Source organism: Periophthalmus magnuspinnatus, chromosome 17, assembly GCF_009829125.3.
Source record: "Periophthalmus magnuspinnatus isolate fPerMag1 chromosome 17, fPerMag1.2.pri, whole genome shotgun sequence".
NCBI lineage: Eukaryota > Metazoa > Chordata > Actinopteri > Gobiiformes > Gobiidae > Periophthalmus > Periophthalmus magnuspinnatus.
Genome location: NC_047142.1, coordinates 9,023,130 through 9,039,029, shown reverse-complemented (window position 1 = coordinate 9,039,029; position 15,900 = coordinate 9,023,130). Strand labels below are relative to the sequence as shown.

Sequence of the window (15,900 nt, the reverse complement as noted above, 5' to 3'; positions counted from 1 at the left end):
TGACTCCTCTGGCCCTCTCCTCTGCTCCTCTTCTCTACTTCTCTGCTCCTCTGGCCCTCCCCTCTGCTCCTCTAATTCTCTCCTTTGCTTCTTTGCTTATCTGCTCTAACCCACTCCGCCTCTGACCCTCTCCTCTGCTTATCTTCTCTGCTCCTCTAACCCTCTCCTCTGCTCCACTGCTTATCTTCTCTGCTCCTTTGACCCTCTCCACTGCCCAGCTCCTCGGCTTCTCTTACTCTCTCCTGTACACCTCTGACATTCTCCTCTGCTCATTTTCTTTGCTCCTTGCCTCTGATCCTCTCCTGCTCCCTTGCACATTTCCTCTGCTCCTCTGCTCCTTTCCACTGCTCCTTCAGATGTTAAGAATTACTCTTGACTCGTGGACCAAAGCTTTAATAACTCAGACAGTAAAAACAGAGTATGAACACTCATCACATATTTACACACAAACCCCCAAAGGGTTAGACTTTTACATTTACAAAGAAAGTTTTGATTATTTTTAAATTTAAGATATAAATATGAACCAAACCCAACCTGAAAATAGTCAGCTGAATCCCATTTCTCAGACCTCCTCCTCTCCTCCTTTTCTCCGTTTCCTCTTCGCCTCCCCCTCCTCCATTTCTTAGCTGTAAATCCCGCCCACAGAGAAGAGATGGGGTTTCCTATTGGCTCTGCCCTTGCTGGGATGTGATTGACAGTTGAAGAGTGGAGGAAACAGGACTGTTTCGTCCTTAGGCTGAGACAGGGGGTGGAGTCCGGGGGCCGTCTGAGCAATGTGATTGGCTGTGGTCATGTCCGTCTTCATGTGTATGTGTCTCCATAGCGACGCTGTCCGTCTCCGATTAGCTGTGTCTTCTCGCTGGCGTTGGGCTGCTGCATCACGGGGACGTCTGAGAATATGGCAGAGTGATTAGCTTCGCCCACTGCAATAGGGTCCCATCCCCGTATGTCAGATTCCCTCCCATCCCCTTGTCTCTCAGATGCCCTCACTCATAGCAAGAGGGTCCCCGTGTGTCAGATTGTGGTTGGATAAGTATAATGTGGGCTGACCTGTGTCGGGGTCGTTGCGTAGCTCCGCCTCCAGGTCGTCAGGTGAGACGTACTCAGGCTCTGCCCCCTCACCTGTGGGGCGAAGCCTCCCACAGCAGCAGTTACAACAGCAGCACAAGCAGCAGCAGCAGTAGCAGCCAGTAAGGAGCCCGCACAGTGCAAACAGACCCTACAAGAAACTTGTTAGACCTGGGGTAAACCTGGCTCAGTCCTCGTTTGGTGCTGGTTCAGTCCTGGTTCAGACTTGGTCCAATCCCGATCCAGTCCTGATCTAGTCCTGGTCCAATCCTGATCTAGTCCTGGCCCAGTCCTGATCCAGTCCTGATCAAGTCCTGATCCAGTCCTGATCCAGTCCTGGCCCAGTCCTGGCTCAGTCCTGGCTTAGTCTTGGTCCAGTCCTGCTTCAGTCCTTTTTCAGTATTGGTTCAGTATTGATTCAGACCTTGGCCCACCAGGTTGAGAGCATGAAGTAGGTGTTGACGTGGTCCTCTCCAAACTGTTGTGCGACGTAGAGCCCGAGGGAGCCGTACGCGTCGTAGATGTTCCGTTTGGTTGGGTCTGTCAGAACTGCATGGGCACTATTCAGCTCCTTAAAGCGTTCGGCTGCCGCGGGGTTGTCTGGGTTCTTATCTGGGTGGAACCGCAGCGCCAGCTTCCTGCACAAAGACCTGCTTTAGACCAAGTTTAGTCCAAGTTTAGACCTGTGTAATCCAGGTTTAGATCTGATTTAGTCCCAATTTTGTCCTGGTTTAGTCCAGGTTAAGTCTGGGTTTAGTATTAGGTTTAGTCCTGTTTTAGTCCCTGCTTTAGTTCCGGTTTATTGCAGATGTCGTCCTGGTTTAGTTTTGGATAAGAGAATCAGGATTCAGGGTCAGATCTGGTCCAGCTCCTGAGGTTTAACCCAGACACACTGAAGGATGGGTCAAATGCAGAAGACTCTTTTCTATAGTGAGAATCAAATCTTTTGTTCTTCTAGAGACCCCAAAATCCCAAAGTCCACAGTTCTTTATGCAATCTGTCCAGACCTAAATGTCCCCGTATCAAATATCTGTGTCAGATGCTCTCCTTGTGTCACCACGGGGTATTATTCTGTTTAAAAGCTGCTAACCTTGCAGTTTACTTGTTACCTCACCTGTTGGCCCTGTTTCACCTGTTGGCCCTGTCTCACCTATTTCACCTGTCGGCATGTCTCACCTGTCGGGCCTGTCTCACCTGTCACCTGTCTCACCTGTCAGCCCTGTCTCACCTGTAGGCCTTCTTAATATCATCATGGCTGCTGCCGCGCTCCAGCCCAAGCACTGCATACAGAGACTCTCCTGAGGTCGACAGAGCGCGCTGTCGTCCGTCCGCCATCGTCCCCTGCACACACACAGACAGGGGGCGCTATGTGGTTATGCATCAGGAGATTGTGGGTTCGACTCCTGATCTCTCTGAGTGGAGTCTATATGTTCTCTCTGTGTTACTGTAGCAGAGTGGTTATCCTGTTTCCTCCTTTCACGAAGAAGGTTGTGGGTTATAGTTAATAATGACGCATCCCCACCTGAGCAGAGTTCTTCTGGAGGTGAGTCTGGGTCCAGGTCAAAGGTTAAAGTTCACAGGTTAAAACTTAAAGGGGTCAGAAAAAAATGTTTTTTCGAGGTAGACACAGCAATTAACCCCCCTCACATAGCAATATTAGTACTTCAATACTCGTGTCACTTTAAAAAGTAGCATTTGGTAAAAAAAAAATACTCCTTAGTACTCCTTTATTAATAAATACTTCAGATCAGAGCTGATATCTTAAAACTTAAATCTCTAAAAGTGAGCTCAGATTTTTATTCTGACACTGTGATGTCACCATGAAGAGGCGGGTCCTATTGTTCTACAGGAAGTCACTGGACCTGCTTCAAATGTTATTTTGTGTTAGCTCAATAGGTCTTGTAATTTTCGTCACACAATTACAGCATGCATCACCAAACCCCATGTATGGCAGTGGTCGCAGTAACTATCCAGCTATACTCTTTAAAATCATACCTGTGTCAGGCAAGGGACACTAATGTTTACTCTGATTAGTTTTAAGATAAATAATTGTCTATGATATCATTTAAAGACAAAGAAAACTCCAAGAGCAGACTCTAAGAGCAGATTACCGCTAGCTCACCCCTGCCAATATGGCGTTCCTCTCAAATTTAATCACATGGCTGCAGGAGCTCTTACTCTTATTACAGTTTACAATGAACAAAATAAATACATGACAGTGAAGAACTAAATACCAAAAGCCCAATCTGTCTGCAGGCATTTAAATATATATATATATATATATATATATATATATATATATATATATATATATATATATATATATATATATATATATATATATATATATATATATATATATATATATATATATATATATATATATATATATATATATTTTTTTTTTTTTTTTTTTTGTCAAACCAAACTTGAATAAATGGATTTAATCCATTACATTTCTATCCACACATCTATACGTCGATACATATGTACATCTCAAGTCAAGGGTCTCCAACCGTTTTCCTTTTTCTGGTGAGCTACCTTTACAAAACAAAAAGGCCAGAGAGATAGTAATTTTACCGATCACAAGCAATTGAGTAAATATAAGATCCATATCCTTAGATGGGGTATCCAGATCCAGTTATTAGTGCGCAAAGTCAGGCATCAAAATGATTTTAAAAACATTTTTGTGTCCGGTTCACAAAGGTTTTGTGAAATATTTATGTTGAGATGAAATTTGTGTGTCCATGATCCTACCTGTCGATCTTGCAACTGTGCTCCTTGGTCTCACTCTAGTGCTGATATTTGGTGTAGTCCTGATCCTCAGTCCTGGTTCAGTTCTGCTCTGGCTCTGGTCCTGCTTTGGTCTTGGTTCAGTTCTAGTTCAGTCCTGGTTTAGTCCTGCTCTGGCACTGGTCCTGGCTTAGTCCTGCTCTGGACTTGGTCCTGGTTTAGTTCTGGTTTAGTCCTGCTCTGGCTCTGGTCCTGCTTTGAACCTGGTTTAGTCCTGGTTTAGTCCTGGTTTAGTCCTGGTTTGGTGTAGCCTTTGGGCAAGTGAGCTTCTCCTTCATAAATGTTGGAGCAGGTCTCAGGTGTCACTCAGGTGATTCTCCAATTTCAACCACGGACCGTTCACTGTTGCCATGACGACGGACAGCTGTCATGAATCTGTCAATCATCCAGGCCCCGCCTCCGGCTGCTGTGACCTGCCAATGACACGTCAGTCCTGAAGGCAATGATCTGCAGAGAAGATCATGAAAGTGGGGGTATGATAACAGATGTAGTTTTTGGAGCTAATGTTGTTTCCTTATCAAACATGCCTGAAGAGGTTTTAGATGTTTGAGTAATCTAGGGATCTATCGTTGGCCTTGTTCAAACCCTCCCACCCTATCAGTATGAGCTTGTACAAGGCTCCGCCCAGAAGTCTACATCACCCATCCTCCCCATAAATACACAAAAACATGATACAAAGCTGTACAAATCAACTTGACAAACCTGATGCAGTAGTTTCATTAGGGAGGTGCACGCTGATTGTGTTGTGTTTTTGGTGAATATAGCATTTTCAATAAAAGGTTACATGGTGATCCAAATGTCTGTTGTTCAGGTCTGATATATAGCAAAAGACAAAATTTAAATCTGTCAAATGGACAAATCGTTGTAGAAGTGAAGACGTTTCGCTGTTCATCAGTTCAGGTCAGATTGCTGGTGGACACTGCAAGGCGCCACCCTCAAGTCTATGTCACCTATGTTCCTATACATGGAAATCACAGGGGGGACGGGGGTCTGGACACGATAAGTATATGCTTGCTAGCTATGCTTGCCACATACAATTTTCCATAAGTGGCCTATATGCAGGAATGGTGTGATGTATTTCCGGTAAAATCTCAAATTGTACTCAAGTTTCCGGTAATGACGGACGGTATCGTTTAACCTGGTTCCATCTTTGAAAACTTCAGGCAATGTAATACCTTTTAAGTACTTTCATCGTAGTATTTGTATCTGTGTAGTTGGGTGAATAAACCATGACATCAAAAAAGAAAAAGTTTTCTTTCCAGAGGACACAGAACAGCACATCAAACTACTACTACTGCTGTGTTCCCAGATGTACAGCTTCAGCCCGGTGTAACTCTGCTTTGAGGTTTTTTTCCTTCACCAAAGATGGTGAGAAATGGAAGAAATGGGTCCTAAACATTCGGAGGGATAATTTTGTAGTGACAGACAACACTAAAGTCTGTACTCAACATTTTTTGCCTGCTGATGTGATCCAGCTGTCAACACAATAGTGTCACTAAATGTTAAGAGGAACTGTTCCTGTTCTTTTTGAATGGAATACCTTCTCCCTTCCTGCCCCGTGTTCCAGTGTTTGGGAGTGGAGAGACCAGCCAAACCCTGTCTCTGATGACCTAGAGGAACTAACAATGGAAAGAGCCTGCTCTGACCACGACTACTGCTCCTCTGCTGAGCCAACTGCAGTGGATCTGGTGCTTGACGAGACCAAAGTGCTCTGATCTGAGATTGCAGCTCTCCAGAGACAGATGGAGGAGATGGCCATAGGCTGCAATTTTGGCTTTGAGCGGTTTGCTGCTTCAGATGAGGATATCAGGTTGTACACGAGGTAAGATGGCTTCAAAGTTTGGAATAAATTAAATTGATATATCCTAGTTGTGTTTGCACAATGCGATAAATGTAAACAATCATGGAAACGTTTGGCAATTAAGTAAATTTATGCTTTTGTCTTTACTATTTATATATCAAACATAAGTACAAAAAGTTTGGGAACCACTGGTCTAGTTCAAGCCCTCCTACAGGGCCTGTTTTATTATCAATTATTTTTTACTTAGGTTTTCATTATTGACTGGCACTTGCAAAACATACATTTTATATTGACTCTACTCTCTCCAGTACCCTGGAATAGACCTTATCGGGAAGGCTGAGGAGTGTGAGTCCCCTGTAGTTGAAAACCTTGCCACCGAGGAGCTTGCCAACCACCTCAGTGACTTCAGCCAGGGTGATGGAGGAGTCCGCCTCCGGGTCTCCAGTCTCCAGTGAGGCGTTGGATGGTTTGCCAGAATCTCTTTGAAGCCATCTGATAGTCCTCCTCCATGGCCTCATCGAACTCCTCCCAACTGCCTCTCCGACCGCACGAGCCCTGGCACATTTGGTCTGTTAGTACTTGTCAGCTGCCTCAGGAGTCCCACGAGCCAACTAGGCTCAATAGGACTCCTTCTTCAGCCTGATGGCATCCCGTACTTCCGGTGTCCACCACTGGGTTCGGGAGTTGCTGCCGTGACAAGCACCGCAGACCTTACAACCACAGCTACGAGCAGCTGTATCGACAATAGAGGTGAAGAATATGGCCCACACGGAGTCCATATCACCAGCCTCCCCCAGGATCTGGAAGAAGCTCTCCTGGAGATGCAAGTTGAAGACCCCTCTGGCACGGGGCTCCACCAGACGATCCCAACAGACCCTCACATTGGGGCATTGAAGTCCCCCAGTAGAACAACGGAGTCTCCAGTCTTTGGCTCAGAGTAGTAGACAGTGTAGTATCCATGTCCGGTGATCCGGTCGCTGAGGCCTCCGCCTTCAACTGCCACACAGTGCCAATGCCTCATTTGAAAAAGAATCATTCTGCTTTCTGAGTGTTATAATTTGCTGTTTTGGTTTTCAAAACTATTATACAACCATGCCCAATATTTTTGTAAGTAAGAATTAATCAGCATTACAGTTTTCAGTAAAAGCTGTATTTGATTTCAACGTGTTTACCTCGTTTCTGGGGACACATACAGGTCAATTTTCTACAGGGATTTGGGTTGTAATAGAAAAACCTTTGTATGTTTATTGCGAGAGGGGCACAATCAGCAGTCTGATTGGCTGCTAATTTTGAGGCATAATAAATATTAAAACAACACCACAAACTACACACAAGACTCAAGACGTATTCTATATATTAAAATAATTGGGAAGTTTTGTTTTTTTTTATTTCAATTTATAATAGGTTGTTTATTTATGTTTTCCGATTTCAATAAAAGTGACTGTTTTGAGCTTTGAGACATAGTGAGCTAGTTAGTTTGCTGCTGTGCACAAAAAAAAAATACAAATAAAGTTTATATTTGCTGTTAAATTCATATTATTGCTCAGGCAACTTAAATTTTATTAATGTTTGAGTGCCATCACAGAAAGGTCTCACAGAAAGGTCCCCGTGCATCAGGAATCTGATGCACAGGGACATTTCAGAACATGTTTGTAGAGGTCTCAACTACAGGGTTAGCATCTTTTACACAGAAAAAGACCCCATGGAGAGACAGGGAGGGCATCTGATGCACAGGGAGGGCAACTTGCTCAAAGGGAGGGCATCTGAAAGGTCTACAGGTTAGCAGATATTTGGTTGTTTATATTTGTGATTTGCGACTGGGAGAACAGAGGGTGGTGGCTGAGAAGTTAGCACTCTCTCCTTCCAGCAAGAAAGTTCCAGATTTGATACCCCAAAACAAAGCTGAAGGTTTTAAATCAAACCGAGTCCAGTTTAAAGACAAATCTTTATTCAGAAATATTCACATCTCGTTTACAATAAATAATGATCCAAAACCACAAGAATGACACCAGATGAAACCAGGTCTAAACCAAGTACTAAACCAGGGCTAAACCAGGTACTAAACTAGGACTAAACCAGGAAAATAAAGTGGCCAATGTGCACGTTTGTCCTTCCTGTCCCTGGGACCTTCAGAATAAAAGCTCAGATCAGACTCCCAGCAGCAGCCCAGAGAACATCGATTGAGGCAGGACTCTGAGGGATGAGCCGGAGCCATTGTCCACGAAGACAGACACATACTCCCCCACCTGCGACAGGACAGGTGCAGACAGGTGCAAACAGGTGAGCAAGACACATCCACACATACGTACAGATGAAGTGTCCTCAGGTGTAATCATAGACTATATAAAGAAGTGGACTAAGTGAGTGTGACATCAGTCACAGTGTTCGGCTCCAGTCAAATGAAGCTCATCAGCAGCACTTATAGGTGTGAATTTGGAGCTGAGTAGCATACAAGGAATTCCGACTGTTAGTATCATAGCAACCAAAGAGCCAATCCGGGGCGAAGCTGCTGAAGGTAATGCCCCTTCCCAGTTGCACCGCTGCTTTAGCAGGAAGCGGCCACTTAGCTACGCTGTCATCAAACCCGTAGCCAACTCTAGGGGAGCGACCTTGGGGAAAGAAGGCACCTAATTTGTCTGTTATTAATGTGTATTGATGAAAGTGAATTGGAGCCAGAGTCAATGGTGCCGGAAACGTGCTCATGCTCATTTCCCATTTGGAACTGGGCAGGTAGCAGGTTAGCTATGTCCATTTATATATACAGTCTATGGGTGTAATGCGTGTACTGACCTGCAGGTGGAGTGTTCCTGTGAGCTGGATACTGAAGGTTCCTCCAGTTGCGGCCACACCCATCACCCCCGCCACAGACCTGATGAACAGGTGAACGGACAGATGAACTGACAGGTTTACACTTATTTTAATCTTTTTGGCAGATTATCCTCCAGCCTCCCATGAGGGTCTGTCATTACCCGATTTGGTACATTTTTCATACTGAGCATGCCTAGATACTTTGCCACTGCTGTATTAACTGTGCATAACAAACGTCTTATTTGAGATTGGTTGGATCAAACTGACTTTTGAACTTAAACTGTTAATATTCAGCAGAGCTGAGTAAAGTTTGACTTCAGTAAAAAAAACAACTTTGATGATTCTGCTCAAATACCATTGTTCTTTTTGTTTCTACGAATAAACTAAGAAACAGTGACATGAATAAATACAAGCGGAGATACAGGAGGCACACAAGTGACTACAGATACAGAACACAGGACAATTGTACTTAAAAGAGTAAACTAAAGACTAAAAAGGGACAAATCGGGCAATGACAGAGTCCTGGCTCAGAGCATTATAGGATAAGGTCAGGGGTCAGGGATCATCGGAGGGTTAGGTCTGAACCAGGACTAAAGCAGGACCAAAGCAGGACTAAACCAGGACTCAACCAGGACTAAACCAGGTCTGAACCAAAAGTAAACCAGGACTAAACCAGGTCTGAACCAAAAGTAAACCAGGACTAAACCAGGTCTAAACAAGGACTAGACCAGGACTAAACTAAGTCTAAACGAAGAGTAAACTAAGACTAAACCAGGACTAAACTAAGTCTAAACGGAGAGTAAACTAAGACTAAACCAGGACTAAACCAGGTCAGGTGGTCATAGGGTCAGGGGTCATAGGGGGTCAGGGGGCACTCACACATTGGTCTGGCATAGGGACTGGATGCAGATGGCAGCTCGAACATGGTCCCGGACTCGGGCTTGGACTCTGTCTCCGGACTCTGGAAAAAGATCAGGGTCAGGGGTCAGGGGTCAGGGGTCAAGACCAAAGACTGTATAAAAACTGGACTAAGGGAGTGTGACGCCACCCACAGCATTCGGCTCCAAATTAAGCTCATCGAGGTTAACAGTTATAGCAGCAAATGTTTAGCTGACCATGAGTATCATAGCAACCAAAGATTTAATCACGAGAGAGGCTCTTGAAAGCAACGCCCCTTCCCTTAGCAACACTGTCAATCAAATCTGTTGCTAAAGCTAGCCAGGGCAATGGGGAAAGAAGGTGCCTGATTGGTCTGTTGTTAATATTTCTATACTGATTTTTGTATAAAATTGTGAAATAACAACCCCAAAATCAGGTAGAGAGGGTTAAAACCATCATTTTAATGTCAGAATGACAGGCCTGACAGCAGCAGCTACAGAGTGAGGGGCTACGTTTTTTCAGTAGAAAGTGAGTTGGAGCCAGAGTTGATAGAGCTGAATCGCACCCATGCTCACTTCCTGTTTGGACCATGGTGGCTAGCAGTATAGATATGTCTAAAGACATTGGCAGGATATGGGTCAGGATTAGAGTCAGGGTCAGAGAGGAGAGTGCCCCCTCCTGTCCACTGCAGTACTCACCTATCAAGAGGGTGGCTGTGAGCTGATAGAACCCAGAGACCGGAGCAGTGAAGCGGCCCGAGGACAGAGAGGGGCCGCGTTGAGAGCTACTGTGGGTCTGAGGAGGAAACAGAGGACCAGAATTAAATCAGGACTAAACCAGGAGTAAACCAGGACTAAACCAAGACTTAATCAGGAGTAAACCAGGAGTAAACAAGGACTAAACCAGGAATGAACCAGTACTAAGTAAGGACTAAATATGGATTAAACCCGGAGTAAACAAGGACTAAACCCAGACTAAACCAGGACTAAACCAGGACTAAACCAGGATTAAACTGACTGTTTTTTTTCAGACCTGGATGAAGGGCTGTAGCTCCAGCAGACTTCGGCGTGGCACAGAAACTGAGGTCTGGAGACGACTTAGGAACGAGACCGAAACCATAGGAGGACCACAGTGAAGACACGCATCCTCCGCCATACCTGGCCATTCATAGAGCAGAGAGAGAAGTGAAGACAAACCTCCCCCAACAGACCTAACCAATCATAGAGAAGGGTGAGGAGAGAAGGGCCAATCACAGAGTGGAGAGAGAAGTGAAGACATGCCTCCTCAGAGTATAGAGAGTAGAGAGGGGCCACTAGAATAGTGAAAAAGGGAACAGCTCTGACACTTTTTCTCATTTGTCTTTTCCTACAGATTGAATCAGTCCTTCAGAGCTCAGAATTCTGTGCTCCACCCAGTAATGTCATCAGGTGGTGCTCCTCTGTGTTTTTAAAAGTCCCATATGACACAAACGTGACTATTGTGTGCTTCCAAACGTGTTATAATGTTGTTACTTAATCAAAAACATACCTGGAGTTCTGTTTTGTTTCAGTCACACATGTTTGAGTAACCCTTTATTATTATTAATCTGTCACATCTGCTCAAAATGCTCTGTTCCATTTTGTGATGTGATGCAGTGGTAGTTTTCAAGTTAACAGCTCCTTTTACCTTTTGTTGAGTAGAGAAATGCCTTCACACCTTCACTAGAATTATTTCTACTTTCTAGTTAGAATTATTTCCTGTTTTATGGTCCAGCGTCAAATCAACACAGATGTCCTGCACAGCTCCCCGGTGTACCCGACAGCCAATCAAAAAGCTCTATGACCAGGCCCATCAACAGAATTTTGGGGGCCCAGGGCAGGAAAGCTCACATATGCCCCCCTCCATTTAATATAAATTAATAGACAGAGGTTCCAATTCTGGGCCCCCAAAACCAGCTCTCCTGTCTGTGACACACCAGACAACCGATCAGAAAGCTAGCGGTATTTGCTGTGCTGTGTACGTTTAGAGACTAGCGTTTGTACCATAGCGACGGGTGTTTGTGCCATAGCAAAGGGGGTTTGTGCCATAGCGACTGACGTTTGTACCATAGCAACTGGCGTTTGTACCATTGCGACTGGGGTTTGTATCATAGCAATGGGTATTTGTGCCATAACGACGGGTGTTTAATCCATAGCAATGGGTGTTTGTGCTATAACGACGGGTGTTTGTGCCATCGCGACTGGCGTTTGTACCATAGTGATGGGTATTTGTGCCATAGCGACTGACGTTTGTGCCATAGCAACTGGCGTTTGTGCCATAGCAACTGGCGTTTGTACCATAGCGACCAGGCTCTGTGCCTTCTCAGGGTCAGAGGTTCTGTTTGGACACTGCACTTTTCTCACCTCTGAAACAAGCCTTTTACTGTAAATATGCTCCGGCAGTGTTGGGAAGTAACTGAACACATGTACCGAAAATATGTATTATATATTTCGGTACAGTTCGGTACTCTTTCATTTGGTGGTATTTAGAGTACAGTTGCTTTCATAAAATAGAAAGAATATTTAGCAGCACTTGGTCACGTGATTTTGTCTTTGAACGGTGTAGTTTTAGTGAGAAAAAGACACACAGCTCTTGCAATACTTTCTCATTTTCCTTCTCTAATGAGACATAAATTAATGTATAAAAATCAGTGTGACAAAAATATAGCTGTTTGTGTACAACTTAGTGTAAAAGTCCTCAATGGGAGTCAATATTCAGCATACAGTATGCTGATTGGGCCATGTGTAAGAATGTATTACAAAGTACATTTTAAAGCAGGTATTCTACGGTATATTCTTTAACTAAACACATTTTCAAAGTATTTTTCCCATCACAGTGCTCCGGTGATCAAAATATTAACATGGTTTTCATAGAACAATATTTTAGGGGCTGGTCTAGTCCAGGATTAAACCAGGATTAGACCAGGACCAGACAAGGACCAGACCAGGACCAGACCAGGACTAGACCCAGTCTCAGACTGGAGCCGGTCCTGGAGCAGAAACAGTGGAGCTTTTCTTTAGAGCCACATTTTTCCGTTTGCTGCAAAATCTGACGTCACTCACACCCAGAACTGAACCAGGACTAAACCAGGACTAAACCAGGACTGAATCAGGACTGAACCAAGACTAAACCAGGACTAAATCAGGACTGAACCAGGACTAAACAAGGACTAAACCAGAACTGAACCAGGACTGAACCAGGACTAAACCAGAACTGAACCAGGAGTAAACCAGGACTAAATCAGGACTGAATCAGGACTAAACAAGGACTAAACCAGAACTGAACCAGAACTGAACCAGGACTAAACCAGAACTAAACCAGAACTGAACCAGGACTAAACCAGGACTAAACCAGAACTGAACCAGGAGTAAACCAGGACTAAATCAGTACTGAATCAGGACTAAACAAGGACTAAACCAGAACTGAACCAGAACTGAACCAGGACTGAACCAGGACTAAACCAGGACTAAACCAGAACTAAACCAGAACTGAACCAGGACTAAACCAGGACTAAACCAGGACTAAACCAGGACTAAACCAGGACTAAACCAAAACTGAACCAGAACTAAACCAGAACTGAATCAGATCTAAAGCAGGTTTAAACCAGGACTACCCCAGAACTGAACCAGAACTGAACCAGGTCTAAAAAGAAGAACGTCTGTAGAAGGGCTTGAAACTGAAACGTCACATTGTGGCACTATTAAATAATTAAAAATTGGGAGCTCCAAAGAATGGCATGCACTCGGAACTTGTGCATGTCTCTACCTACAAGTACTAAACCAGGACAAACCCAGAACTGAACCAGAACTGAACCAGAACTGAATCAGAACTGAACCAGAACTGAACCAGGTCTAAACCAGGTCTTGTTGTGAGATTATTGTGAGTTCAGAAGAATGTGTGGAATCTGCTCGGTCCGATTACTCTATCATCGTTATTATAATAGTACTACAAAAAATACTGGGACAGATACTACAGATCCTACTGATCCTACTGATACTGTAGATACTGCAGATACTACAGCTACTACAGATACTACAGATACTCCGGATACTACTGGTACTACAGTTACTAGAGATACTACTAATACTACAGGTATTACGGATACTACAGATCGTAGAACTACACATACTACAGATACTACTGATACTCCAGATACTGCAGATCCTTGTACTACATATACTACACATACTAATGATAGTACAGATACTACAGATACTACTGATCCCTGTACTACACAGATGACAGAATGTGATGAATGTCCAGGCCAAATGCCCATGTGGACAGCTCACCTTGGAGCTGTGCTCGGAGCTCCTGCAGGAGGAGTGGAGGCAGAGGGGAGGCGGGGAGGCCGGGGGGGCCCTGAGGTCCAGGGGGCCCTGGGGGGCCGGGGGGGCCATGCTATGAACAGAAAACACATCTGCTCAGATAGACTGTGTGCACAAAGAGACATGACACCAGAGGAGAAGGATGACAAGGAGAGAAGGACGAGAGAAGGAGCAGAGGAGGAGGAGGAACAATGGAAGAGCAGAAGAGGAAAAGGAGAATATGCAGAGAATGGAGAGCAGCAGAGGAGGAGATGCAGCCCAGACTGACAGACATGAAAGACATGGCACCAGAGGAGGTGCAGAGGAGGAGCAGACCTTGGAGCTTCTCTTCGGGTTCTTGCTGCTGCGTTTTGCTTCTTCGCTTGAGATTCTTCTGAAAATGAGCCACGAGCCCCGAGGAGAAAGTCTGGAACCTGAGGACTGAGGAACAGCACAATGAATCCTCTGCTCCTCTCCTCAGCTCCTCTGACCTTCTGCTCTACTCCTCTGACCCTCAACTTTCCTCCTCTGCTCCTCTCCCCCTCTTCTCATCTCCACATCTCCTCTGCTCTTCTGCTCTCCTCCTCTGCCTTTTTCCTCCTCTGCTCCTCTTCCCCTCTCCTCTGCTCCTCTCCCCATCTGCTCCTCTCCCCATCCTCTGCTCCTCTCCTCTGACTAATATCCTCTTTCATTGTCTTCATTCCATACAGATCTTTGAGGACCTACTCCCTAAATCTTCTAGTTGTTGTTCCCTAATACAGAAGTTTGTTCAAACCGAAAGGCACTCACCAGGATCTCGTCCCCCATGTCCGGATCGGGCCCCGGCTCCAGCTGCTCGTCGCTGGGAGACGCCGCTGCCTCCACAACCAACAGAAGAACCAGCAGAACGGCCCCAGCCACACTGGCACTTCCCTGGGTACGCTGTGACCGCATACTGGGTGGCTGAACTAGGTTTGAAGCAGGACTAAACCAGGTCTGAACCAGGACTAAACCAGATCTGAACCGGTAATAACCAGGGACTAAGTCAGGTCTGAATCTAAAGTAAACCAGGACTAAACAAGGGCTAAACCAGGACCAAACCAGATCTGAACCAGGGCTAAATCAGTACTAAACAAAGAAATATACCAGGATTAAACCAGGTCTGTAAAAGGACTAAACTAAGAACTAAACCAGGACTAAAGAAGGTCTGAATCTGAACTAAACCATGTTTAAACTAGGACTAAGCTAAGTCCTACCCCAGGACTAAGACAGAACTAAACCAGGACTAAATCAACCTACAGCATAACTAGTCTTTGGATCCTTCGCTAAACCAGGTCTAGTCCATGTCTCTGTCTGTCTGAAAGCACAGGTTCGTGTGAGTCTCACTTTTTCCACCGGTACACTCGACTTTTGTATCAGAGAGTGGCCTAAGCCCCGCCCATCTGAAGCTGAAACCTCGCCCCGCTGCAGCCCAAATCCCACCCAGTCTCTCCCTAGCCCCACCCCTAGACCCACCTCTAGCTCCAAGTCAGAACCCTCCCTCCTGCATACTGCAAAACCTGGATATGTTCGTGCGCGTGTGTGTGGACATGTGTGTCTTGGAGTCAGATATGATCAGATATTTGTTGAGAGACAAATCCCAGAGGAGACGAGGAGACTGGAGCCTGAGAGAGAGGAGAGGTGAAGACAGAGGAGAGGAAGCAAGGAGACTAGGGAATGAGGAGGAGGAGACAAGGGGAGAGGAGACAAGCAGTTGAGGAGCACGGAGGGAGGAGATGAGGAGTCAGTTGAATGAGGGGAGAAGAAGTGAGGAGAGAGAGGAGACGTGAAGGAGGATAGGAAACAAGAGATATGGGAAGAGGAGACAAGGAGGACACAAGGAGAGAGGAGAGAGAAGACAAGGATGAAGGAGAGTGGAGGAGGCGTGCAGGTGCAGGAGTAAATTAGGTTTGCATTGAGCTCAGATCGATCTCATTCTTAATAAATTCAAACCAGCAGAAACATCGAATCTGACGGTTTTATAGTGGTCAAACGTCTTACTCAGATCGCGTATCATTTCAAAAACACTTTCACTTTCACTAAATGAGGTGTAAACCAGGACTAAAGCAGGATTTAAGAGTGAAGTGGAACAGATCCAAATAAAAGAAAACAGATCCACTCCCACTACACACCAGGGGGCTGGGTTACAGCAGAGGGCGGCGTCAATAGCACAGTGGGCGTGGCTTAAGAGTGATGTAATATGTGAGACTT

At 45.2% G+C, this 15,900-nt stretch overlaps 3 protein-coding genes across 5 annotated transcripts in view; 1 reads left to right on the top strand and 2 right to left on the bottom strand.

The window, feature by feature from the left end:
• Positions 1 to 15,900, top strand: part of ubtfl (upstream binding transcription factor, like) — a 191,654-nt gene that overhangs the window by 23,844 nt on the left and 151,910 nt on the right. The window lies entirely within an intron of this gene.
• Positions 802 to 2,403, bottom strand: LOC117385561 (dnaJ homolog subfamily C member 5-like). Its single transcript, XM_033982853.1, has 4 exons — positions 2,297 to 2,403; positions 1,493 to 1,706; positions 1,051 to 1,219; positions 802 to 890 (listed from the first exon to the last, which is right to left on the bottom strand). The coding sequence occupies exons 1-4, from the start codon at positions 2,401 to 2,403 to the stop codon at positions 802 to 804; spliced, it is 579 nt and encodes a 192-aa protein (XP_033838744.1).
• Positions 7,624 to 15,023, bottom strand: si:ch1073-184j22.1 (adipolin). 2 transcript variants are annotated; one of them, XM_055228794.1, is made up of 8 exons: positions 14,461 to 15,023; positions 14,008 to 14,112; positions 13,657 to 13,765; positions 10,382 to 10,506; positions 10,048 to 10,144; positions 9,350 to 9,431; positions 8,453 to 8,531; positions 7,624 to 7,908 (listed from the first exon to the last, which is right to left on the bottom strand). In XM_055228794.1, exons 1-8 carry the CDS (start codon positions 14,602 to 14,604, stop codon positions 7,810 to 7,812), a joined length of 840 nt encoding a protein of 279 aa, XP_055084769.1. In that variant the 5' UTR covers positions 14,605 to 15,023; the 3' UTR covers positions 7,624 to 7,809. The 2 variants fall into 2 exon arrangements, with proteins under 2 accessions (XP_055084769.1, XP_055084770.1); XM_055228795.1 differs by lacking the exon at positions 14,008 to 14,112 and having other exon boundaries at positions 7,630 to 7,908; positions 14,461 to 15,017.